Source organism: Amblyomma maculatum, chromosome 1 (assembly GCF_055883805.1).
Source record: "Amblyomma maculatum isolate TAMU_Amacu chromosome 1, ASM5588380v1, whole genome shotgun sequence".
In the NCBI taxonomy this organism is placed as follows: domain Eukaryota; kingdom Metazoa; phylum Arthropoda; class Arachnida; order Ixodida; family Ixodidae; genus Amblyomma; species Amblyomma maculatum.
Window position 1 is genome coordinate 145,068,770 of NC_139344.1, and position 25,817 is coordinate 145,094,586.

The 25,817-nt window shown below is 41.2% G+C and overlaps 1 protein-coding gene across 3 annotated transcripts in view; it reads right to left on the reverse strand.

Moving 5' to 3' along the window:
* LOC146204250 (intraflagellar transport protein 74 homolog) overlaps window positions 1–25,817 on the reverse strand; it is a 26,964-nt gene continuing 1,147 nt past the window's right edge. Inside the window, exons 4-11 of one of the 3 annotated variants that reach the window (XM_084589190.1) lie at window positions 25,081–25,235; window positions 23,791–23,911; window positions 15,300–15,425; window positions 14,081–14,317; window positions 10,338–10,438; window positions 7,816–7,903; window positions 4,146–4,331; window positions 1–740 (exon numbers count right to left, since the gene is read on the reverse strand). In XM_084589190.1, coding sequence (XP_084445316.1) covers window positions 489–740; window positions 4,146–4,331; window positions 7,816–7,903; window positions 10,338–10,438; window positions 14,081–14,317; window positions 15,300–15,425; window positions 23,791–23,911; window positions 25,081–25,235 — 1,266 coding nt within the window. In that variant the 3' untranslated portion in view covers window positions 1–488. Of the gene's footprint in view, window positions 741–4,145; window positions 4,332–7,217; window positions 7,369–7,815; window positions 7,904–10,337; window positions 10,439–14,080; window positions 14,318–15,299; window positions 15,426–23,790; window positions 23,912–25,080; window positions 25,236–25,817 lie in introns of those variants that run through there. The other 2 variants (XM_084589191.1, XM_084589192.1) reach the window with 2 other exon arrangements.

Here is a 25,817-nt window from a genome sequence, read left to right on the forward strand (position 1 = left end):
CACAATACCACAGATTGCCGTATTCTCAGCGAGAAAACCGCGTCGTCTGCTCAGGTGTACCCTCTCGACAAGTAGCGCCCTCTACCACTAACGACTGGCTTTCATTGCAAACAGCGCCATCCTCACCCATAGGAAAGCACGGGCACTCGTCACTTTAGCCAGTATATTCTAGGCACTGTACTGTCGGTAAATGTTGCCTGTGCTAACCCTGAATTTATCAATACCTTGACAACTAATGCCAATGGTTGCGTGGAGGTCTGTGGTTGTTAATGTAGCACAAGCAGTTTCTCCAAAAAAGCATAAATTAGTTTAATCCAGTCTGAAAAACAATATAAGGGTTACTTTTCATTTTCTTTGTGAGCATTACGTACCATTTGGGACCATGCAACTTGGCAGAGGCTTTGTGGGCACTTTACCTGCAGAACTTGTTCATTAGCTATGCTAAAGAAGTGATTCATGGCCTCTTCACCGACATGGCTGCAGCCATTTCAGCTGTAAGATGCCTTTGCTAGGCTTTCTTGCAAAGCAACATTGTAGGCTTCCAGCAGTGCCTGCACATTTTGTCTGATAGGGTGGTAGTTGTACTCAGCCAGTTTAGCCTCTACATACTCTTGTGCAGCAAAGTTGTTCTGCTCATGATGCTGCCAGCGACGTTCCAGGTTGACTAAGCGTGTGTAGCCTTCTTCCTCATTTAGTACAGCTCTTGCTTCATCATACTGGGCTTGCAACTCTTCCACCACCTTGCAGATGGAGAGAGAGGGACACAATTTGTATTTGCAAGGAAGATGAACAAAAACACAAGTCTGTGGTTTTTGTGAAAGGCCGTTCAGGTGAGGGAAGCATAGGCAATGGTGATCGCAAGGCCACCCTTACACACCAGTGTTCAATACACCAAGTGCAAATCTTGCTTGAATGGTGAATGGAATTTCAGCACGCTATGGTGCACAGAACTATGTACATGATTATCCATGCTTCTCCTTCAGTTTTGCTACTCAAAGGGAGGGCATATGTAAACAATACTTTACACAACATACTGCAATGCTGACATATCATCCTCATCAGCCTGACTATACCCACTCCAGGGCGAAGGCCTCTCCCATATTCCTCCAATTATTAACCCGGTCCTGCGCTAGCTGCATCCACTTGACCCCTGCCGACAAAACAGTTATCAAGCTGCCTGTACAAATGAGTGAAGCTTTGCTTATTTTAGACTTTGTGAGACCTTCACAGACGAATGAATGCGATGTGCAACATTTTGTACAGAAGGTTCTCTGCACTGTTAACTACAAAAATACTAACATGTAACGAGAGCTACTGAAAATTGTCTACATCCTCTCTCCTTTTAAAGGGAAGGAGTACTTCATTGGCATTCCTATTGCTATCAAGTCATGCTTTTTGTTTTTTGTTTTTTTTTTATTCATTGGAGCAATATCAAGCATGTCAATAAATAATGTGCTGATTACCATTGTAAACTGTGCAAGATGGCCATACAATTTATACTGCACTTTTTTTATGCCCATGCTGACTAACAGTGTGTACAACTCAGACTTGAGCATTGATTCCAAAGGAAATTGTCCTGAAATTTCTGCTAAGCAACAGTTTCCAGAAGAGGGTCCTTGGACAATAGTGTGATCCATTGGGCAGAAAATTTTTCGCATGCCATCAAAAAAAAAAAAAAAAAGGAGTTGCTAAAATGTAACTACCGATGTCGCCACTCACTACCATGGTGAAAATGTAATAGAGGTTTGTTTTTTAGAGCTGCATGTTTAGAATGGGAAAATTAAAATTTTATCTCAAGATGCTGTCGGCACTAATGACACAGGTAAACACATTTATAGCTGATTTTGATGACTCTACTTTTATATTAGACCAACCGTTGCAGAAATGTTTTGAGACACACTTTTTGCCAGTAAACTATTCGTATCTAAGCTGCATCAATGTACTCTAAAGTTGAGGTTGCAGGTGAAAATTTTGGGGGGGAACACATCACAAAAGCATAGGAGTAGATATCGTAGAGGTTATGATTTGTTATTTCACAGGTATTTTTCTCCCATCCTTGCGGCATGTGCAGACACCACTCAAGTTGAAATACAATTCACGGACAGCTGTGGAGCTGCGCAAGCAGAACACATTAAGCAGTAGTGGAATACTGAAGACTACAATAAAACGGCCACTACTATTTCTGTGTGCTAGATCATCTTGTGGAATCACTGGATGCTTAGAAGCACGCAGATTTATGTGATGGTAAGAAAACCTTGAAGATATCTCTCTACCAGAAAATACTAAGGATGCAAGGGAGATGATAAGGGCTGCAAGGCAAAGCCTGAAGCCAATAGCTTTCATTCTCACTTTAGACTAACAGACATGGAGTGCAGCTATTTCTAGCTGTAAATAATGCAATCTGGTCCTCTAAAAACAGGCTTTAAAAGAGTCTGCTCATATATTCTTTCACTGACAAGCCATAACTTTGAAGTCTAAAATGTGTTTCACGGGAGGAATAAAAAAAAAATCCTGTAGTGTGCTGCCAAACATAAGGTTCTCACTCAGCATGACTGAGAAAATGGTGCAATGATTTTAAAAGGAAAACAGATGTTGGTGACGAGTAGTAGCTTCCAAGTTTAATGTCAGACTCATGAAGAAAAGCTGCAAAGCCTGGGCTGATATAGTGTGACGATTCCGTTATGATCCTTCGCTCCCACTTTTGCTCTCTGAGGCTGGCTTTATATCACAGTACCCTGTGTTTCATCTTTATCATTGGCTTTGATCGAGCCAATTATAAAAAAGTGGGCATGGAATGAAATAACCAAGAAACTTAATAACCTTTCTTTTCCCTATGCCTCGGGACAGAACCATTAACCGAAGTGAGGGAGTATAAATATCTTAATGTCACACTAACAAATAGCCTAAACTGGAACACTCACAAACTAACGTATGTGACACAGCCTTTCGGAAACTTTGTCTTCTCCGTCATAAATTGAAACACGCCCCTGCCGAAACTAAACTTTTAGCATATACGTCATTAATAAGGCTGAAGCTTGAATATGCATGCATAGTATGGGACCCTTATACCAAAACTAACATTGACGCTCTTGAAAGAATCCAGCGTAAGGCAGTCAGGTTTATTTTTTTTAAGTACCGTACAATTGATTCCCCGACAACACTAATGAAACAACGTGGAATAAGGACACAGGAACTAAGAAGAAAAGTTCAGCGCTTGAAGTTCATGTTCCTTCTTAAAAATAACCTTCTTGCTCTAACTCCTGACCCATACATAACACCACTTACTGCACGCCGAACACGACATCGACACGACGACTCTCTAACGCCATACAGCACCAAAACTAATGTTTTTAAATATTCCTTTTTTCCTCGCACAATAACAGATTGGAACAACTTACCTCGGCCTCTTCTAACCAGCACTGATTCAATTGAAACCTTTAATTGCTGATCTCAAATGTTTTTCTTGTCTGCTTTTTGGTTGTCCAAACTGATTGTTTTTATTTTTTTTGCCTTGCTGCATGTCTGATAATTCATTTTTGGATATTTAATTAATTGTCTTTCATCTGCTTGTTTATGTTCATGACTTTCCCTAATGAAGAGCTCGGTTTGAATTTTGTTTAGTCCTTGTTTTGTTCATATTCTATTGTCCAAAGAACAAGTGTTTTTGAAATTATTTGCTATCTTCATTATGTATCCTGATATTATCTGTATGCCGTAAAGGCCGTAAAGGCTGCAGTATTGAAATAAATAAATTAAATAAAAAAGGGAAGTGCTATGTGAACAGGCTTCAAAGTGAGCCTGGTTACTGTAATCTCACAAATGTCTCAAATGAATTTATGAAAGAGCACTGAACAAAGGTTGAGGGGGAGCCTCGGTTCACAAGCCAAGCCAACGTTTTGACAAGGGAACTTGTCTTCATCTGGGCCAAATGAAGACAAATTCCCTTGTCAAAACATTGGCTCGGCTTGCGAATTGAGGCTCCCCCTCAACCCTTGTTCAGTGCTCTTTCATACTGTGTAGCCACATTGTTCCTCTCATTCTACCATGGATCATCAAATGAATTTGGTTAAAGGATATATGCATGACAGTTCCTAAACTAGCCTTAGTATGAAAAAACTTGAATGTGTTTAAAATCGGTTTGTTACCTTTCTAGTTGGCCCCTTTTTTATCTGCAGAGCTTCCTTCTCGGCTATCAGCTCTTGCTTTTTGTGCTCTGAAGAGCTTCTCAGTTTGTCTAGATCACTGAAGACAACCATGTCTTCTTCCATCTGTTTGATTTTCTGTTTGAGGGTGTCTAGTTCTTGTTGAACTTTGCTCTCCAGTTGCTCAATCTGTGAACAAAAATTAATTTTCTTCAGACTTCTTGAAGGATACATATTATGTAACTAGTGGAGCTGATAAGCCCCAGGCTCAAGATGAAAAGTGAAGCAATTTGAACCACTTTCTTCCATCCTTTTGGGACTAAAAAGGCGTGTTTAAGCTTCAGAAATAGGGTTTTATAGAATGTGTTTTAAATACAAGACAGTCGAAAATAGAGCTACACATTTTTACAGATATGTGACTTCAGAAATATGCAAATGCTTATTGTGGCAACCAAAGTGATTTGAGGAACTCAATAGTTGCACTTGCTGGCTTGAAAATCATGTGCAGTGTGATAATCATGGAAATAAATATTATATTCTTTAAGAATTATGCTACGCTCACTGGTGGAGTATGACCAATGCTGTATAGCACAAAGCGGTGATCGTCACAAAGAATATGGACTATGCCCTCTGAAAAGCTAGGATTTAAGTTGAAAGAGCAGCCTTGCGACAGCAAAACTCTGGCTACCATGAACAGTTAAGTCACATAACATCTAGCTCAAAGCTAAGTGTCAAGGGAATTCACTGTGTCTATAATTTATCTGCATTCAGTTACAAGCCTAAAATTTTAGTAGACATATGACCCCGTCTAATCAATGAACAAGAAAAACTGCTTTTTAATTTTTTCTATTATTAATAGTTCAATGTGGTTAAATTATCCGGATCTTAACTGTGACAACATTTGTAAAAAATGATGGCGCAACTATTCATCTCCCCTGATATATAGTATATTCAACTAATTTGCAAAACTTTGTAGGCGGTGAGATGTTCACATTTCCCCTCTTTTCACATAGTCATTTCACGATGAGGTATACAAATAATACTGGAAAATAAATATCTTGTTCTTTACTTTGAAAACATGCCTGCCATTGCTAAGTATTCCCAGAGGCTTAACCTTACTTCTTTTTATTGTCGGACCAATATGTATAAATACAGATTCACTGCTTTCACTACTGAACTCTGAAATTTGCCTAGGGTTATCAATTCATTGCCCATTAACAATTTTTCGGGAGTCATGGTTTTTTTTTGCTTCAATTCTGTTTGAGATTCCTACTGTTCTTTTTATCCTACCCCACCCCTGCAGTAGCCTCACTGGGCTGCAGTACAGGCAAATATAAGAATAACTAATTAAATATCAGGAAGAAAGCTGGATCCAGCAGCTACTTTCCTCGACACAATAAAATTTATCCAGTACAGCTCATCTCAGGTGGAGCTGATATTGACCTTATGGCTTTTGTTCCTTGTATCAACAGTTGTGGACAGAATAAATTGGACCACGCTTACGCATTTAAACGCTTCTGTTCTGTTCTGTGATCAAAATAAATGTGTTTGCTGCCTTCACGTGTGCAGACAAAAGTAAATATTACAAGCGCATCCAACAAGAATGCATAATTTTTCGCTAATTAACGCACCGGAAGACTTTGACTGCCAAATCATGGTCCATATTCTTCTGTCCACGACTGTACATAATGCTGTCATTTTGCCTAGCATGAAATGCACAAGTTGTGCTTCCAACTGGTAGAATTGACTTCTGTCAATTGAATGCATTGACTTTTTGGTTGGGGAGAGTTACCCATGTTCTAATGAGCTCTCATATAGACATCCACAGTTCTACAAACATGACAGTGGTATGTGCGGTTTAAATGTTGTAAAGCTTCAAAAAGGGCTAGCACAATCGGCATCATTCTCGGTGACCACAAAAGCTTCTTCTACCCTGCCGGGGTGGCGCAGTGGTTAGGGCGCTCGACTACTGTGCCCAAGTATGCGGGATCGAATCCCGACCTTGGCGGCCGCTTTTCGATGGAGCCAAAAAGCTAGGCGCCCGTGTGCTGTGCGATGTCAGCGCACGTTAAAGAACCCTAGATGGTCGAAATTTCCGGAGTCCTCCACTACGGCGTCTCTCATAGCCTGAGTTGCTTTGGTACATTAAACCCCTCAAACCAAACCAAATAAAACCAAACAAAAGCTTCTATTATATTTTATGCATCGATTGCGGCAGTGCACCGTCTGCCACCTTTCAGCAAGTCAGATTGCATACCTTGACAGCTAGGCAATTACCATGACCTTTCAGGTGTCTGGTGCTTCACGTCCACTACCTCTGCCATTGTCTTTCTATGTTTTGAACGCTACCTATCCATTGCACTGTGCATGATAAACTTTCACTAGCCAGTAGCTCCTGTGTTGTTTGCACCCTTTTAACAAGTTTTTTATCTTTTTTTCAATTCATTATGGACCAATTATCTCAACTTTGCACTCTGCTAAACTTTTAAAATCTGCACATGCTAGCATTGCACTTGCGCCACTTGACAGCTTCCACACTCTATTATTGTAATATTGTTACCTCCACCAAGATGTTACAGGGGTAGTTCAGCTTGAGGTTGCAGAGAGCGGAGACTGGAGACAAGGCTTTCACACAACAGGCCTTTCCTGCAGGCACCAGCCGACACTGCTCAAACGTCGTCGTCGTCTTCGCCAAAACTCCCGAGATTCTTCTTTTTCCTTTTTATGCGCATATCAGTGCATGCACCGCCTAACGTAACAATATGTTCATCTAGAAGTTTCACTGCTAAGACAAGGCTGTGTTGGCTAGTTGATATGTGAATATAACTTAAGAACTGAGTCCTAGATACACAAGAATGCACTGAGAAGTCTATCTGATTTACAGATACGTAAATAAATTACTACTAATAAAATTGCTTGTTAGAAGTTTCCTCACAGTAACCAAAACCTAACACATGTGTGCCAGACCAAAACCTTCACTCTAATATATGAAGCAAAATTTCACAGCATTCTCAGTAAACAAGATCAAAATGTTAGCTGGATAAAAAATTTGCGCTGAAATAATTAGTATATAGTGTTATTCATCAAGCAAGCAATGTTGGTGCCAAGGGGAGACCAGGGATGGCTGATGACTTCCCAAAAGTCTGTCGTGTGCTTCCTTCAGTTGATCAGTTTTTCATTAGCTGACAAATGCTTTAAATATCTTAGTTCCAGCATGTAATGGTGACTGCAAAAAAAAAAAAAAAGTGTGGTTCTGCTGTCGATTTTTATGAGGAGCAGCTCAACATATCAGCGTCATGGTGGCTAAAAATATTTTGCACTCCCGACAAGGCAGAACAGCGCTGACTTACAACTGAAGGTTTATTTTTCAGGCACTTCGGTAATATACAGCAGCATCACGAAAATAAGAAGAGCAACTGAGTCTGATAAACTGTCGCTGTGAGTCTGATAAACAGTACTGTGTGCGTCTCGTCTTCCTTTCTTGTCCCTGTGTAGCTCGCACTGTTCTGCCTCGTGATGAACCAACTAGCCCGCGATGTGTTATTCAAGTTCATTTGCACTCCTTCCCCTCTGCACCAACCCAATGTGGATATCCTGTTGTTATCTCTGCAACCAAGTGACACATTCAGTGCCTAATTATGCTCCAAAATAACAGAGAGGTGCTGTCTTTTACCTTCTGTAAGTCAACTGCCAACTTTTTCTGCTCCATTCCAAGAGCAGACAAAGTCAGTTTTGATTTTTCCATTTCACTCTCCTTGAATCTGAAACATTTTAGGCATAGCTTTTATTAAACATCAGGCACATAATACTGAAAGCTTCTGCAAAAGGCATATAAAGATGAGGCATGTTGCCACATTTAAGATATTATGAAATACATTTTGCAAAATATTTTCCTATTTTGTCTTTTGAAGGAGGTGGCTTTAAAATAACAGAACATGGCGAAAAAAACCTTTTCAAATATTTGTACCTGTATGTTTCGTTTTCTGTGCTGTCCCAGTCCATCAGTAACTACTACTCTAAAAACATTTTCCATGACCCACGTTGTCAGGAAAACATTAAACCAATTGGTGTTTTTTACAGTTCTGGTTTTTTGACTAGATTACCTTATGAAGAAGATTTCTTCTTATTGTTTTGTCTATTTAGATCCCATTTGTTTAACTGCACTACTCAAACCATACTGCAGGTCAAAACATTCTTTGTTTTTCGAACCTGCTACTTTTAAATTGCTTGTATGAAATTTTCTTCTTTGTTATAAGACATGTCTGCAGCGAATACAACGCCAAAATTCAAAACTGAAAATTTGTGTCTTGTGATAAGAAAACAAATTTAAGAATGTCTCGGCCTGTAATAGTAGAAATTCAATGACTGTCCAACCAACTTCTTCCCACATTTTGTTAACTCCGCAGACTTCTCACAAAAATCAGGTCAGAAACATATCATAGAAGAAAATGTTCCTAAAATATAACTGTGAACTTTTGTTACAATGGCCACATTATTTCCAATAAGCTATTTTGCTGAAAGCCACATCCCTCTTTTATGATATGCAGCACATCTGTTCAAATGATCAGAAATTCGAACAAAAGGACATGCCAAGTATTTCTAGCAAATTAAACAATTACTGGAAACATCTGCTGTTATTTGTATGTACTCCCACTTGGAAATAAGCACTGTACAAATTACTTTATAGTATTAGTACACTGATAGGCATTGTTTTCACCTGCAAAAAACCATCCTGCACAATGAATAAATGTTTCCACTTCTACCACGATCAGTTGTAATGCTTGGACATCTTGGTTGGTATCACCACTGCTCTGTCACTAAAACTGCTCAGTGGTGATCTACTCATCAGGCAGCAAGCTTCCAGGAGATTCCTTTCAAAAACATTACTTCGTTCGCCAAACCCATACTCTGGTAAATTATGACAGCCAACAACATAATAGATGTCATGCCGCATGTGGTTCAACATAGAAAACATATTAAATTTGGCCATATAATATTAACTGACCTTAGCCAATGCTTTCACAACACTGCACTCTTTTAGTTTGAAAAATTACAACTGCCGCGTATCCCTCCTTGGCAATCCCATCCCATCAGTTTCCTCTCTGCATCCTTCCCCTCTCTGCAGATTCAGGCTTGTCTTTCTGCTTGTCTGAATGATGCTTGAAGCACCCAGTTCAGGCTAAATGTTCTTGGCACATGTGCCATAACTTAATGGGCCCCTGAAACGATAATTGAGGTAATATTCTCATGCAAGAAATCCATAGAGGTGGTCTTCATGCATATTCGAGTCAAATTTAGAAGTTCTGCGTGTAGCCTGTAATTTAGAAATAATTTTTAAAAAGTGCTCCTGGCAACCACTAGCAACAGATGGGGGTAACACCTCTTTGTGTGCCCCCTTCCCACTGACGTCAACTGGGCTTCCTGGGTGGGCCCACTCACTGGATGCGGACGGCACAGCACATGGTGGGATGCCATCGCAACCTGTTTTCATTTTTTCTTACGAGCCAGTATGCGCCGAGTTGAGGGGGAAAAAGAGGAGCACATCATTTTTGATCGCCGATATTTTCGGTGTTAGTGAAGGTAACTTAAAAATTCTTGCGTTGCGGAGAGGACTAATGGAATACCTCGTGCACATTTTCTAGTTTTAGTAAATAGCTTTTTCGTGGTCCCTTTAATGAAATAGGAAATATCACTATTATCTCCATTTGTGCTTCGAGTAAAGCAACCAGTAATGCTTGTAATTATATGTCAGGGGCTCTGTCATTTAGAATATTTGACATTTAACATTTCAAATTCAGGTTAACAACTTTTTGTTTTCATAATAAAGCTTGAGAACGTGGAAGGATTTCTTAACATGGTCAGTTTTTGGGAAAAGGTGAAATAACAGAATTTTACTCAGCTCGAACTTCAGAAAAGTAAATGTTAGTTGGCAGCTTTTTTTATGCTGACTGTGCTCCATAGTGAATACATTACCATAAGCCATACCATCATAACATGCTGTCATTATTGGGCAGACCAACTATCCTCATAAGAATAATAAAAATTATACTTATTCAGTTTCTGTTTCATTGATGCATTAATAATCATTGCTAAATAGTGAATGCACGTACAGCAGCGAGTGCATTTTGGTAATGCAGCTCTGCTAGAAGTGACCTCTCGCATGAGGAAGTTTTTTTTTAACACACATAAACTTACATGAGGTCATCCTTGAGTACAGCCATTTCTTCTTGGCTTGGTAAAGCTAAAAAATGTGGCAGCGAGCGTGAGCAACTTTCCAGAAGTTGTACAATTTCTGTCTGCAATGATAAAAAAAGAAAAAAGTTGTATTAATGGTGATTCACCCAAGCTTTGGCTACATTAGGCATATATATACCTTTCAGTACTCAAATGATAAAAAGCCCGCCGGGATGGTGCAGTGGTAAGACGCCCGACTACTGTGCGGGAGTACCCGGGTTCGAACCCGACCTTGGCGGCTGCGTTTCGATGGAGGTGAAACGAAGAGGCGTCTGTGTGCTGTGCGATGTCAGCGCATGTTAAAGATCCCCAGGTGGTCGAAATTGCTCCGTAGCCCTCCACTACGGCTCCTCTTTCTCTCTTTCCACTTTCACTCCCACCTTCCTCCTTTCCCTTATGGTGCGGTTGAGGTGTCCACAGAAAACAAGTGAGACAGTTACTGCGCCTTTCCCTTTCTATAAATCAATCAATCAATCAAATGATAAATATGATAATTGAGAAATTTCGTTTTCTTGGAAATGGAAATTTGGTTTCTCTTTGTGATATTTCACATTATCAGCGTAAGAGTCTACATTTGTGTCTGTTCAAGTTGGGATAAAAAATTTATTATTGCAACTGATTGTCATCAAAGGACAAGTGATGGAAAATGCTTTTCCTCAGATTCTATGATGCCTATTTGCCACAATAAGGAGTCTTCTGAGGTGTGTTGACTAAAGAACAATATGAAATTATGATGAACTTAATCACAGGGGTACCAGCAGAAACACAAAGACGCGTACACAAGAATGAGGAGGTACACACGGATGGACGCTGGACTATCAACTGTGGTTTATTGAAGAAACACTGTCGCACAACACACATCCAACGCATGCGCATCTGCAGCGCCACCTGTGACACGTGTGCTGATGTCAATTCAGTGGCACTTTTATCTACCCATTAGGCAGGCACGTTCCTTGTTAGTAAACACAACGACTTATCACTTACACAATTTTCTTTCTGGTTGCCAATATGAAAAGCTTCCAAGATTTTCCACTTATCTGATCTTTCCTCTCCCTAGAATAGTCACATGGTCAAACCTCGAATGTGTCGTCAAACCTTGGTCAAACCTGCAGATGCGCATGTGTCGGATGCATGTCGTGCGGCAATGTTTCTTCAACAAACCACAGTTGATAGTCCAGCGTCCGTCCGTGTCTACCTCCTCGTTCTTGTGTACGCGTCTTTGTGCTTCCACTGGCACCTATGTGATTAAGTTTAACGTGCACCAACTGGCCCAAGAGCTAACATTACTGAAATTATGATGTTACTCTTTGCAGTACAGACTAGCAGCGAAGTGATCATTAAAGGGAAGCTAAGGACAATTCTATTTAATTACGGTTCTCGGTAAAAGCTGGTTCTCTTACTCCTTCTGGCTATGTTTTGAAACTTCTCTGGCTGCAAAAGATTCATTTATTAGCAAGAAAATTAGATTTTAAAATTCTACCACCTGTCAGTTTGGACTCATTGCGTCCCTGCTGAAAGACTGGTTGCCATCCTTTTGAAGTGAATGGCAGTGGAACATGGCCTCTGGGATCTGTGCCCAAAATCGGTGTTATTACATATATATTTTACTTGCAAAATTGACCAGTGATAGCAACACCTGTATTTTTTTTTTTCAGCCTTTTCTAGGTATATGATTTGTTTCCGGTGAGACTGGTTTCTCTGTAATTAGAACACAGTACCCTACTGCTGCAGGCCAACTTCTATTTGCCCTCGGTGTCCTTGTGATGTGGTCATGGGTTGCATTCTGACATGTCACAGGTGCTTCAAAAAGTCTGTTCTGACCTGTTGTTTTATAACTTACTCTGAAGTGACTAAACACTGCAAAAAAAATGTCCATTATTAATTAAAAACTGATACCACCTTTTGACCTTTATTGAAAGCCATTTAACTACTGTCCCAATTTTGTGATTAAATTTTTCCCTGTCTGAAAGTGCTGCCCTTTATTAGCTGCTACACATGCCCGCAGCGTCTATTGAAGAATGCAAGTTGGTTGAGATAATTCAGAGTCAACTTATGTTCACTGAAAAATCTTCCACCTTTCAACAAAAAGCACTGCATATGCAGAAGAGTCTAAGGCTAATTTAAACAAATTAATACATTACTAAACCTGGCAAACTAAAACTTACCCTTTGTATCCCAATGGCCACATATGTGGCCAGCACATGCAACCAGATTACTGGTCAAAGCATAAATGAAACTGAGAAATAGCATTCAAATACTGCTGCTATGTTAGTATTGACTTGGCAGCAGTATTTTGTAATGGGTACATATTCACTGTATCTGTTGGGATACAAAGGTTTCATTTTTTTTTTCTAGCTCAATGCCTTGAGCCAACTTATTTAGCGAAGAAATTAAGACAATTAAATGAAAAGTTAGGTTAACTAATGAAAAAAAGTGTTATTGCAGACAGCTGTACCTGTTCTGGTCCAAGCAAACTACTGTATTGTGCAGCTTTTGATCTTGATGGCCTTGCTCCGTGTTAACGATGCAGTAACCTTAAAGGCCCACTGTCCGTACCCTCCGGTCGAAAATATTTTCTTCCCCGGTGACTGTGAGACTTCGCCCCTGGAACGCAAGGCCGCAAAATGTTTTTGAAAAGAGTAACTAATAACGCAGTTACAGCCACCGCAATCACCCGATTCTATCCTGCCTCTCTCCTTCCGTTCCCTCGCAAAGGTTTTTCACTCTCCTGCCCGAGGTCGTCTAGCCTCCGCAATACAAATTCCCCTTCCTCCTCCGCGTTTGGCGGGAGGTGGGGCGTGGCTCTCCGCGAGCGCGAAAAAAAAAAAAAAAACGGTCGAGGGAGCGCGCGCCGCTGGATTCAGTCTGGCCGTAGCAAGGGAAAAGCGCGCTGCGAGCGGTAGACACCCATCCTTCTCCCGTCAGTCAGTGAGACGGACCAATGGACGTCGTTCCCGGTACGTACGTCATTATCGGGGCCCGTCGGGCCAGCGCAGGAAGCGGTGAAGCTGGCTTCTCAAAGGAGAGCATGAGGGAGCTTTGAATTGTATTTTCGATGCTTTGCGGCGCGCGTGTCGCTGTAGAATTTTGCACAGACTATCTCCGGTACCTGATTGAAACACTGGGCTCCTTTTCTTAAAAGGGCCTTCCCTGGACAGTGGCCCTTTAAGGATCTCTCAGCAAGGCTACAAGATCTCAAGAAGCAAGATCATACAGGTAGTGGCAGAATGTGCTTCCATTGTAAATCTGTCTTCTCTTCTGTCAGATCTGATAAAAGTAGTGCAACAGTAAAAGACATGAATGCAGCCAGTGCACCATTCAATGAACACTATGTATTTGAATGGCATTTGATTTTTAGGCTTTTCTTTGTACAGCCAACACTTATAGCAAGCATTTAAAATGTGCTTGGCATCAAAACGTTTGCTTCAAAATCAAGGATTACTTTTGTACTTAGTTAGGTGTAAAACTTAAAACTGTGCCATAAAGAAATGTGAAAAAAGAAGCAGCACAACAAAAGGGCATCGTGAAAATTTGTATTGTCAGCTTCACAAAGCTCCCTGTTCAGGAGCACTCAACACCTAACTGCAGAGTACAAAACTGCCAAAGTTTGTATGGAAGGTGCAACTCTACCAAAGAAGGCTATGAACTACTATTTAGGAGTCAAAAAGAAAAAAAGAAAACAGTATATTGCATTGATGCCAAACCTGAAGTTTCTCTTGACGCTTGAGTTCATCATGCCGCGCTCCTTCGAAGCTCTCGAGGAAAGCATCCATGGTTTCCTCACGTTTGCGGAGCTCCCGATACTTTGCACGTCGCTCTCCATTATGCTCCTCCAACTCCTGGTCAAGCTGAGCCAGTTCCTCTTGCAGTTTTCCCAGACGCTCCCGTGCCTCAGATGCTTGCCTCTCCATGCTTGATAGCTCACTGTTGTCTTCTTTAACCTGCAGCCCATAGAACTAATCAAATACTAACACACACTACTATTCAGTCATTTTGGAACTCCCTATGGACTTCCCAACTTTACACCTGCACCAGTGGGTCACAGCTAGGCAACAAGCTTACACTGCGTTGAAGCCTGCATGACCTTTTGAGATACCTCTTAAATATGTAAGAAATAGGAGAACACAAATATTCAAAATGTTGTATATGAATCGAATATGTTAGTCATTTGTTTCTTATTTGTATTCAGAAAATCTATATTTTAAATTTTCCAATTATTCGAAATTTACTGAATACACCGAAAATCTTCACATACACCGCAGTTTCACTGCACTGCGCGCTTCACAATGCTTGACCATGTTGACTAGGTGGTGAAGCATCCTTAAAACATGGCAGAGCCATTTTGCGAAGAGGGGCCTTCCCTTTTGTGAATAAGGCCTTCCCGATCGACAGTGCGTGCAAAGCGAAGCGCTTGACGAGACTGGCAAAAAACGTCGTTCTCACTTCAGTTTCACCTCAAATTCAAAAAACTGTCACGCAGGTGCCCATCATAAAATTACTGTGATGCAAACGGTTCTCGGCACTTTCTTCAGACCCAATCGATAATTCGAGCTTTCAGTTCAATAGGAAATTTTTTCTGGTCCCTTGAAGGCTGAATTATCGAGAGTCTGCTGTATTCAGTACCGATTTAGCAGGTCCATGTGGTTTCATACAAGTCCTTCCTATACAAAAAAATGATATATGGAATCCCGCATGAAAATTAAATGATATATGGAATCTCGCATGAAAATTAAATGATTTTTCAGTAAGGTATACACTTGTGTGCACTTAACATACTTAATAAGTTTCCACTTTTTCCTTTTAACATTTTCACCTCAACACATTGTGCTTACAACAGGCAAACTGTACAAGCTGAAGTTGGAATGCAATAACGGTGATCTAGGGTGCCTACATACAAGGATACAATGGCATACTCGGGCGCACCTGAGCCAGAAGTCGCTCCCGTTCTTGGGCTGGGGTGCCACGTTGTTTCTGCTCCTCCTCCAAGGCTGCTTTCTTCTCTCCAAGTTCTCTCAATCGCTCATACAACTTTACTGCTTCCTGCTTTACCTGTGTCACCAAGGAAGCATCAGTTTTCTGCTCATCATCAGGATGTTCCGTATGCACTGACCTCACAGCAATGTGGGGTAAAAGCATGCATGTAATGTGGTAGTAGTGATTGTTCTCGTTAAAATAATACCAAAGAAGGAAAAGCGATATCTGCTAGCCACAGGAAACAGCCAGTTGCTTTTTGGACTCTAGTGAAGGTAAAAGGGGCTAGTGGTGGCGTACAGGTAGAACATCCGCCTCGCATGCAAGAGGACTGTGATTGAAATCTCGGTGCCGCGCAATTCCCCACCAGATTAAAAATATATATAATCCGCATGGCGATGGAATTGCATAAACAGGTTTGGGGTGCGACCTATTCAGTGAACACCTCCGGAAACGCACTCCCTCACCAGATCAGGATTTGGCCACCCTGGTGTAGTAATTGGCCACAACCTCCCATGAAAACTCTTAACAAACCCTCGGCCCTCAGTTCAGCTGCGAAGCAAGCAACTGACTATGACCGTGGTCAGACCTGCAACGCAGCAAAGGGTGCTATGATCTCTGGCTCCGGACAGGCTGCCATCGGAAACTGACCCTGACAACGTTTAGCGCTAGAACCCTAGTTGGTGAGGCTGGTTTAGCAGTACTGTTAGAGGAATTAGAGGGTATGAAATGGGATGTCATAGGGCTTAGTGAAGCTAGGAGGCCAAATAAGGCATATACTATACTGAAGGGCAGACATGCATTGTGTATTGAGGTTTACCGGAGAGACGAGAAATAGGAGTAGGGTTCCTTGTCAATAAGGATGCAGCTGGTAATATAGGGGAATTCTATAGTATTAATGAGAGGGTGGCAGCCATAGTAATTAAGCTTAATAAGCGGTATAAACTGAAGGTTGTACAGGCCTATGCACCTACATGTAGTCATGACGACCAGGCACTTGAAAGCTTCTATGAAGATGTAGATGCAATGGGGAAAGTAAAGACGCAGTATACTTTATTAATGGGCGACTTCAATGCCAAGGTAGGGAAAAAGCAGGCTGGAGACCAGGCAGTGGGCGACTGTGGCATTGGTTCTAGGAATAGCAGGGGGGAGTTACTAATTGAGTTGGAAAAGCCCCAACAGGAAGACTAAAAATGAAATTGACTTCATACTGTGTTCTAGCCCAAGCACTATGCAGGATGTAGAGGTAATCGGAAAGGTGCGATGCAGAAACTACGGGATGGTAAGGTCTCGAATTAGTCTAGATCTGAAGAGGGAATGAAACAGATCAGTAAGAAAGAAGTCCATCAACAAATCAATAGTGAGGGGAGGGCAGAAGAATTCAGGATCTCGCTAGAGAATAAATATTCAGCTTTAACCGAGGATAGTGACCTTAGCACAGAAGCAATGAACAACAATTTCAGAGACATCTTTACTGAGTGCGCTGTAGAAGTAGGTGGTAGGATAGTTAGAGAGGATACTGGTAAACTATCTAAGGAGACAAAAGATCTGATTAAGAAATGGTGACCTTAGCACAGAAGCAATGAACAATAACTTCAGAGACATCCTTACAGAGTGCGCGATAGAATCAGGCAGTAGGACAATTAGAGAGGATACTGATAAACTATCTAAAGAGACAAAAGATTTGATTAAGGAATGCCAAAGTCTGAAAGCTTCCAACCCAACAGACAGGATGGAACTGGCAGAGATACCAAAGCTAATCAGTAAGCGTAAAGTGGCCGACATAAGGAAGTATAACAAGGAGAAAATTGAGCATGCTCTAAAGAGCGGGGGCAGCTTTAAAGCAGTGAAGAAACAATTGTCCAAGGCAAAATTCAGACTATGCGCTGAGGGACAAGGCAGGCAATGTCATCACGAATATGGACAGGATAGTCAATGTAGCCGAGGAGTTTTATACAGATCTATATAGTAGCCACAGCAGTCAGTACAATAATGAGATAGGCAGTACTGAAAGCAGTCAGACGTTCCGCCAGCAACAAAGGACGAGGTTAAGAAAGTATTGGAAACTATGAAAAGGGGGAAAGCGGCATGAGGTAACTACAGATTTGTTGAAAGACGGGGGAGGGGGGATATCATGCTAGAAAAACTGGCCACCTTGCATACGCAATGCCTGGTGTCATCCACGGTACCGGAGTCATGGAAGAACGCTAACATTATCTGATTTCATAAGAAAGGAGACACTAAGAACTTGAAAAATTACAGGCCAATCAGCTTACTATCTGTTACATATAAGGTGTTTACTTTACTAAAGTAATCACTAACAGAATCAGGACAATCTTAGACTTCAGTCATGCAATAGATCAAGCAGGTTTTTGGAAAGGGTACTCTACTATCGATCATATCTAAAACATCAACCAGGTGATAGAAAAATGCTCGAAATATAACCAGCCCTTATATATAGCATTCATTGATTACGAAAAAACATTTGACTCAGTAGAAACCCCGGCAGTCATACAGGCATTACGAAATCGGGGTGTAGACGAGTCGCATGTGAAAGTACTGGAAGATATCTATAGTCACTGCACAGTAACCATAGTTCTGCATAAAGAAAGTAAGAGAACTCCCATAACTAAAGGTGTTAGTGCTTGCTTAGAGGAAGTATTCAGAGACTTGGAATGGAAGCAGTTAGGGATAAGGGTTGATGAAAAATACCTCAGTAATCTGCAATTCGTTGATGACATTGCCTTGCTGAGTATCTCAGGGGATGAATTGCAAAGCATGATTAATGACCTAGACAGAAATAGCAGAAAGGTAGGCTTGAAAATCAATATGCAGAAGGCTAAGGTAATGTTCAACTGTTTCGGGAAGGAACAGCAGTTCACTATAGGTAGCGAAGCACTAAAAGTGGTAGGCGAATATGTCTCTAGACCATGAAAGGGAAATAACCAGGAGAATAAGATCGGGATGGAATGCATTTGGCAAGTATTCGCAGATTATGTTTAGCAGCTTACCGATATCGCTCAAAAGGATATAACAGTTTCATCTTACCTGTATACACCAACCTATGAGGCTGAAATGTGGAGGCTAACGTAAAGGGTTTTACTTAAGTTGAAGACAACGCAGAGGGCTATGGAACGAAAAATGGTAGGTGTAACGCTATAGGAAGCGCGCAGCGTGGGTCAGAGAAATAACTCGAGTTAATGAGATTCTAGTGGAAATCAAAAAGAAGAAATGAGCATAGGCAGGGCATGTAGTGCATAGAGAGGACAACTGATGGTTGCTTAAGGTAACAAATTGGATTCCAAGGGAAGGAAGGCATAGCAGGGGGCGGCAGAAAGTTAGAGGGGCAGATGAGGTTAAGAAGTTTGCAGGGGTCAAGTGGATGCAGCTAGCACAGGACCGGATTAATTGGAAGAATATGGGAGAGGCCTTCGCCCTGCAGTGGGTATAGTCCAGTTGATGATGGTGATGATCAAGGTAAAGGAGATAGCAAAGATGATGGAGAGAATGAAATAAAGACAAGGTGGAGAAAGAACAGCAGCGAGAATAACTATTTTCAGCATAGAGAGGGATTGCATTTGCATAAGCAAATGCGCCGATGAGACAGAAATAGCAACTTACTTGCAGTAAGTTATCACATAGCAGTTACGCCATGTTTTCTGGCATCCAAGGTAGAGTGAGTTCCTTAATGAAAAGCACTTAGACAACTTACACAACTGATATACTGAGACTACATGGGCACTCATTTCAATGGCTAGATGGTACTATATATTTTTTAGCAACTGCGTGTGGGCTACGAAGAGCAGTGAAGTGGAGGGCTGTGGATTGAACTTTTTGTCACCACTATGGTTCTTTAATGTGCACCAATATTAAACAACACATAGGCATTTTTGTAATTCACTTCCATCAAAAAAACAACTTCGCTGCAGCTGGGATTTGATCATGCAATCTTGCACTCAGCAGCCAAATGGCATAACCACTGAACCGTCATATGGTGGACTATTTCAACAGTTAGTCGTGAGGTGCCATGTCATCTGATGGCTACTTGATGCATTTGTAATAAACATTTGATTATTTTAGCAGCAAAAGCTGATGAAACATTGTGCAACCTTTCACCGACAACCAACTTTGTATGACAAAGTTCGGCTGCCTGATGTTTGATTATTTCTTTTGGTGTAGTGGGACCTATTAAAAAAAAAATAAATATAAAGTACCTGGGCTTGTGCAGTGGATGTCTCGTGCCTATTTAATGTGATTCAGAAACGTTTTAACTGCAACGTATAGCGAGCATGAAGAGACGCCAGCTGTGGAATCGCCCACTGCATGCAGAACTTTTCTGAGACAGTTTTTAACTGGCAGTTAATGCACAATCGCATTTTGCCCTCAGCAACTGTAAGGCCTTGCCTCTGCTCTCATCACTCTTAGTATGCTGAAATTCAGTCACTGTAAGCCACTGTAGCCAGCATCTCACAGGCATCGTAGCCAGCAGCCAGCATTCCAGATTCCCATAATGCTGTACGCACATTTATTTTTGCTCTTGTGTGTAAGCCAATTACCGTTGGTCTTGTGAAGCCTGCCACATTTGTTTAGCCTGCTTTCTCTGGCACACTACTCCCACTGACATCAACCATTTGTGACACAGAAGGGATAAGGCTGATAGGTGCCATCTGTACTATTACGTGTGAGAAGTAGAAATAACATTACTGAAGATGAAACGAGTGCCAGGATTTAATACAAACAAAAAAGGAAAAATAAATTTTCACAGTAAGATTGTAGGTCCTCTGCTCTGCACAGAATAAATAAATCTGACTCGGCTGGTCAATAGTACATGACCTAACACTTGGGTCAGTTTATTTACCATGTTCAGAGAGTGCTTTGAGGATCATTTTAGGTGCAATTAAATCTGGTAATCAGTAGTACAAGTGTGGTATCTACACATTCTGGCAGCTAAAAAACATTCCTTCAAACTGTGACAGAAAAATGACTGAGTTTTTGAGAAATGATGTCAACGAAGCAAACTACCCTCTGTGGATGTGTTACGTTATGTATGTCACACAAAGAAATAATGCTCATAAGTATGTGCCTAAGCAAGTGCAGCCATGCTCAGGTTCTTACAGTTGAAAACTTGGGAACCATCTTCGTAAACCAGTCACTTTACCATTTTACCAACTATAAGCTAACAAGAGCACAGCATGGCCAAATTAATTGACAACTTGATGTGGGAATGAAGAGATTTTAGGGATGAGGAGAATTACAGCTAGGATTCACCCAAACACAACCATAGAGCTGCAGAAAAGGATAAGTTATGCAGCCAGGATCGTAACTATCTGACTTAAGGGGCTAACAGTTCAAAGGGAAAGGTCGAATAAACCAGCAACTTGAACTCTACTCGGCTTTGGGAGATTGCTCTTATTCTTTGTACGACAGCAGGACAGTGCTGTTCTATTTGCTTAAAGCGGCAGCAAACGGACAGTGGTGCACCTATATGCATTTCTGCATGCTAAACACTATCAAACTACTGTAAAAAAAAAAAAAAAAAACATAGTATGCAGCATATTTTTGATCTTTGCCATTAGGCCTCCGACATAACCTGCACGCAAGTGCAGGTGTGCAGGTTATGTCTTTGCTTTGGTGGGAAGAAAGGAATTTGAAAGATTTCTGAGCTTTTTTTAGCCTTTTCTATCAATCAGCTGCCTCATAAATACTTCTTGAAACATATTGTTACGAAGCGGCAAGCCGATGATGACAGGAGACAGAACATGACCGATGACGATGGTAGATGACGTTTAATCAATGTTCGCGGGCCTAACGCGAGCGCTCCTGCCCGCGCCACTGCCCGCTTCTTCTTCCTTGTCGTCCGTAACATGACCCGGGGCCACTGAGCGATCGTCCCGATCGTGGACGAGGAAGTTTAGCGATGTTAATGATTTTATGGCATGATGATGGGCGTGTCTGGATGCTTGAAGAAGAAGAGGAAGAAGGAAGAATAGAACGGCTTGCCAGTACAATGTCTGATGCGTGGGTGATCCGCCTCCCTTGGAGCTGTCAACCATCTGTCACCAGAGTCCATGGGACCGATGGCTCGAGGTCACGTCGGGCAGCTTGGGCGGGGGGTTGCGTGTTCGTGTCCATCGGTTCCTTCGGGTCATTCAGGTCTTTCGGGTCCTTCATCTCGGTTCTGATCGGTATGTCTCTTCTCCTTGTCTTCAGGTCCGGGCTGGGGGCTGGGCGGTGGTAGTTGTTCAGGTCTGGGCTTGAAGGGCTGGGGCGAAGCTGCTCGGCGATGTCCCTGGGCCCTCGGTGATGGTCCCGGCTTGAAGATGGTCTCGATGCTCCAAGGCGAGGATGGGGATGTCGTACGCCGCACTTCCAACCAAATGTTACGAAGCGGCAAGCCGATGATGACAGGAGACAGAACATGACCGATGACGATAGTAGATGACGTTTAATCAATGTTCGCGGGCCTAACGAGAGCGCTCCTGCCCGCGCCACTGCCCGCTTCTTCTTCCTTGTCGTCCGTAACAATATTAACATTTAATTCAAGTTTTGTTATATGTTGGCCTTTTAGAAAAATCCTGGATATTAACATTAAAGTACGCCTTGTTTTACACAACCAGTGGTCAAAATGACTTCAAAGTGATGTTATTCAATTCCTAAAGCCATTTTGAGTGCCATATTACAATATGTGTGCATTTGAGACACACATCTGTGCAGTTTATTTACCATGTTGTAAAGGGTTGTTAAATACACTGAAGTGTTGCACCATGTTCAAAGAGCATCACTGCTGATTGACTCCATGGCCATTTATGGTGTTTTTTATTTCCAGCGGACCAGTGTTTATTGCCAATGCAAACAACAGCCAGCCATGGTGTGCTCTACAAGTTAATGACGTAGCACAGTATAAAAGTGCCAACTAACTGTGTCACACTAAATCTGCAGTGGAAGGGATCAAAACACTCCTTTTCAACACATGAACTTCACAAGCTGTTTTGGAGACCTTGAAAAACATGCAGAATAACCCACTGGTAGATCACGTGCTATTTTTCTCTGGCCTGTAATTAGTGGGTAATACCTATATCTGTTTTCTTGTGGTGCTATGCAATGCCACTTGAAATTTTCTTAGCAACCCTAAGGCTTAATTGGATGAACCACTGGTGACCAACTTTGCACCTCTGGTGGTCAAACAAATATTTAAAAAGACTGTTTCTTTCTTGAAACTCAATGCTTTCATTTACTGAGCTGAATGTGGTGGTATCAGTTGAGCTGCGCGCCTAAATAATGTCAGCTAGTGTTCAACTCATCTACATTTGGCATGACATACTGAAGGCACCTGCACAACACTTTGGCGAAAATGGAAGGCACTTAAATTACTCAAGCTCCAAAGCTTTTCCAAACGAGATGTTGCGTATCATGTGCTGTCACAATTATTGTGGTACATCTATTTATTACCAAAGAGCTCGGATTTTTGCCCTGCATCAAAGCATGTGATGAATGCCTCCCTCATCGGTCAAGGCAAAATGTGACGACTTCTTACACCATTACTCCGACCTTGTATAGGCTACTACATGTAAATACACAAACCGTAAAATGTCTTCAATTTCTGTGTACAAGTCTATAGCCTTCCCAAGCATGTCTGCTTAGGAACCATGTAGCACATAATGGGATCTGAATTCCAGATATATATGGCAGGCTGTCAACCTGTCACTGATATCTTACTAAACATAGAAGCTGGCTGTATTTCATGAAATCAAGTGCAAAAATAAAGTGTCATTCCTACACTGCACAAGTGGCCTAGTTGATTTGACACAACAGGAGTACACAATGCAACAAAACAGTGCAATAAATGTGCTAAATGTTACTGCACATGTACTTGACGGCTTGTACAACTGTACATAGTCAAAAAATATGCATGCTCCAAGTGTGACCAGCCTTCAGTGATTGGAGCCAACTTTGAACTACACCACAATTTAGGACAGGACAGGTGAGGCAGTAATTCATATATGTATACAAGCACATATGCACGTTACAGGAACTGCAAACAGCCCAGTGATTGATAAATATTGACATGCAACCAATACTGCATGTCTGTACACATCATCCTTGCTTGCATAGTGGGCAGCAATTAAAATCATTAAGTGAATAGAGGAGGCCTCTCTGACAACCTGCAATGCTACCGAAAGACTGACAATCAAAACTCTTGTTAACAATATATGTATCAACAATTGCATGCACAAGTAGATCACCATGAATCTATACATTATGTGATAGATGGAAAACATTGATCTGCTTGTCCTTTTGAGAGAGTTTTAGTGCTAATTAAGAACAGTCTTGCCTGGCTTAATGCAGCATGCATCATCAAATACAGAAGCTGTTTAGTTCATCACTCAAGCTGTCCACAATGATGTCAAGTGTATATATAGCAGTGACGAATAGCACACCTTACCGAAGACAGCGAAATATCTTCTTCTAATGCGCTCTTCTGTAACTGCAGACTTTGAAGTTGCTGTTGCAGTTTATCAAGCTGGTCCACAAGTGACTGGTTAATTTCTTTCTGCTCAGCATACCTAAGAAACAGCAAGAAAAGAGGCAATTCCATGAAAAAATAGTGCAGACTGTATACTTCAGAAATAGGAAACTCATATTAGCACTGCAGTCATAAGCTTGCAGAGAGGCCGAGTCATCTTTGGACACGCTCTGATGCACCTTCCTCCTTATTGGATCTATGACGAAAGGACATTGACGAACCTGACTGCACCTTCTCGCTTGATACGAGGGCAGGTGGGGACGTGTGCATTTCCAAGGACCTAGAAGACTCTAACACAGCGCGTAAGTATTGTACAGCAGATCGTCACGTCGATGATCAAGAAGACGTCGTTCGTGAAAAAGCACATGCAACGAACTCCTCGGGCATTTTCGTCTGACATAGTTGTCAAAAATGGCAGGCGATGAGGCTGTGTGCATGCACAGGATGTTACAGGAAAAAGGTCCATTAGAATTTGCTTCCAGAATCACTTTTTCAGCAATGCCTGCAAGGCACTGGAGGGACATCTACTTGGCTAGGTTGTCTTGCTATATTATTGTTACCATTATTGTTTACTCTCCACAAAACTATACTGTGTATTAATGTATTTACATTGAAATTAAGTTGTGATTGTTATGTTCTATGCCCCTCCTGCTTGGGCCATATAGGCCTGCAGTATCTTAAAATGTGAATGAATAAGAGAAACTTCACATGTGGCGCCTTCAGCTTAAATTATTTTCTTGAAGCCACGTTTTCAGGTATAAATGAGTTTGCCCTATTTTTAGAAAATTTTCTCACAGCGCAAGAATTTGATGAAACCGGGTTTTACTGAAAACAAAGAATTCTATAATGATAAATGATTCCACTTAACCAATAAGTCTCTATATATGCTTAGCATATCTGAGTATTTTTCACTGGGATCGCTATGGAATTTTTAAGCAAACTCCAGTCTAATCTAATGTCAAACATGAGCCCACAAAGGAGATAGGATTTTCAGTGAACTGCTAAGTTGACAGGATAGAAAAAATTTCCTGCAAGTGATTTAGGAAAAAAGCTATTAAAATTTTTAAAGATTTTTTTCCCTCAAACGACTGAGATAATATTGTGCCGTTTTTGTGAAATTTAACTGAGTAGCCCATATGAAAGTAAACACTGTTAAGTCAATGAAATGTTAAGCAAATTAAGCTCCCGTCATGGTCCTCGTCCTTTCACCTGTGACGAAGCTCTGGTTGCATTGCTGCTATTATGTTGTCTGCCATGTTCCTTTCTTGCTCAATTTCCTCTTCAAGTTGTCGAAGTTGCCGTTCACGATCTTGCCGTTGCTCAAAGAGCAGTTCTACACTATTTGCTTCTTGGTCATTCTGGTTCTGAAAAATATGTAAAAAAATATGGCATATGGAGCTCAGAAAGTCAAGGCCAAATTATAGTGCTGCATGCAGAGTGACACAGTTCAGATTTCGCTGGGTATTTCTATATGGCATTACCAAACATTTTTCATACAGTGCAGTGGCATTAGCTTTTACTGACTGCCATATATATGATACATATTTTTAGAATTTGATTCTCAACTATGCATGCTAACAAATAACTTGGCGCATTTATTCATGTCATGTTTGATTATAACAACAGAAGTGTTTGCAAAATTCTTCTGTGCTTTTTGTTGGCAACAGGATAAAATGATTATATATCTAACCATGGCTTAGAACTGAAAACCAATTTTATCCTGCACGTACGTTATCCACAACAAGAGGGGGGGATAAAAGTACTTCAGAAGTACTTTTATCAGTACTTCTGAAGAATGGAATTTGAGATTTGAGAGCGTTAAACACAACGAGAATTGCAGAGAGAAAAAAAAAAAAAAAAAATGACGCGGCTTATAATTGAGACACCGGCGTTTGCTGATGCTACACAACAGTTTGTGGTCTAAATTTGCTGGCTAAGAGGGGGTA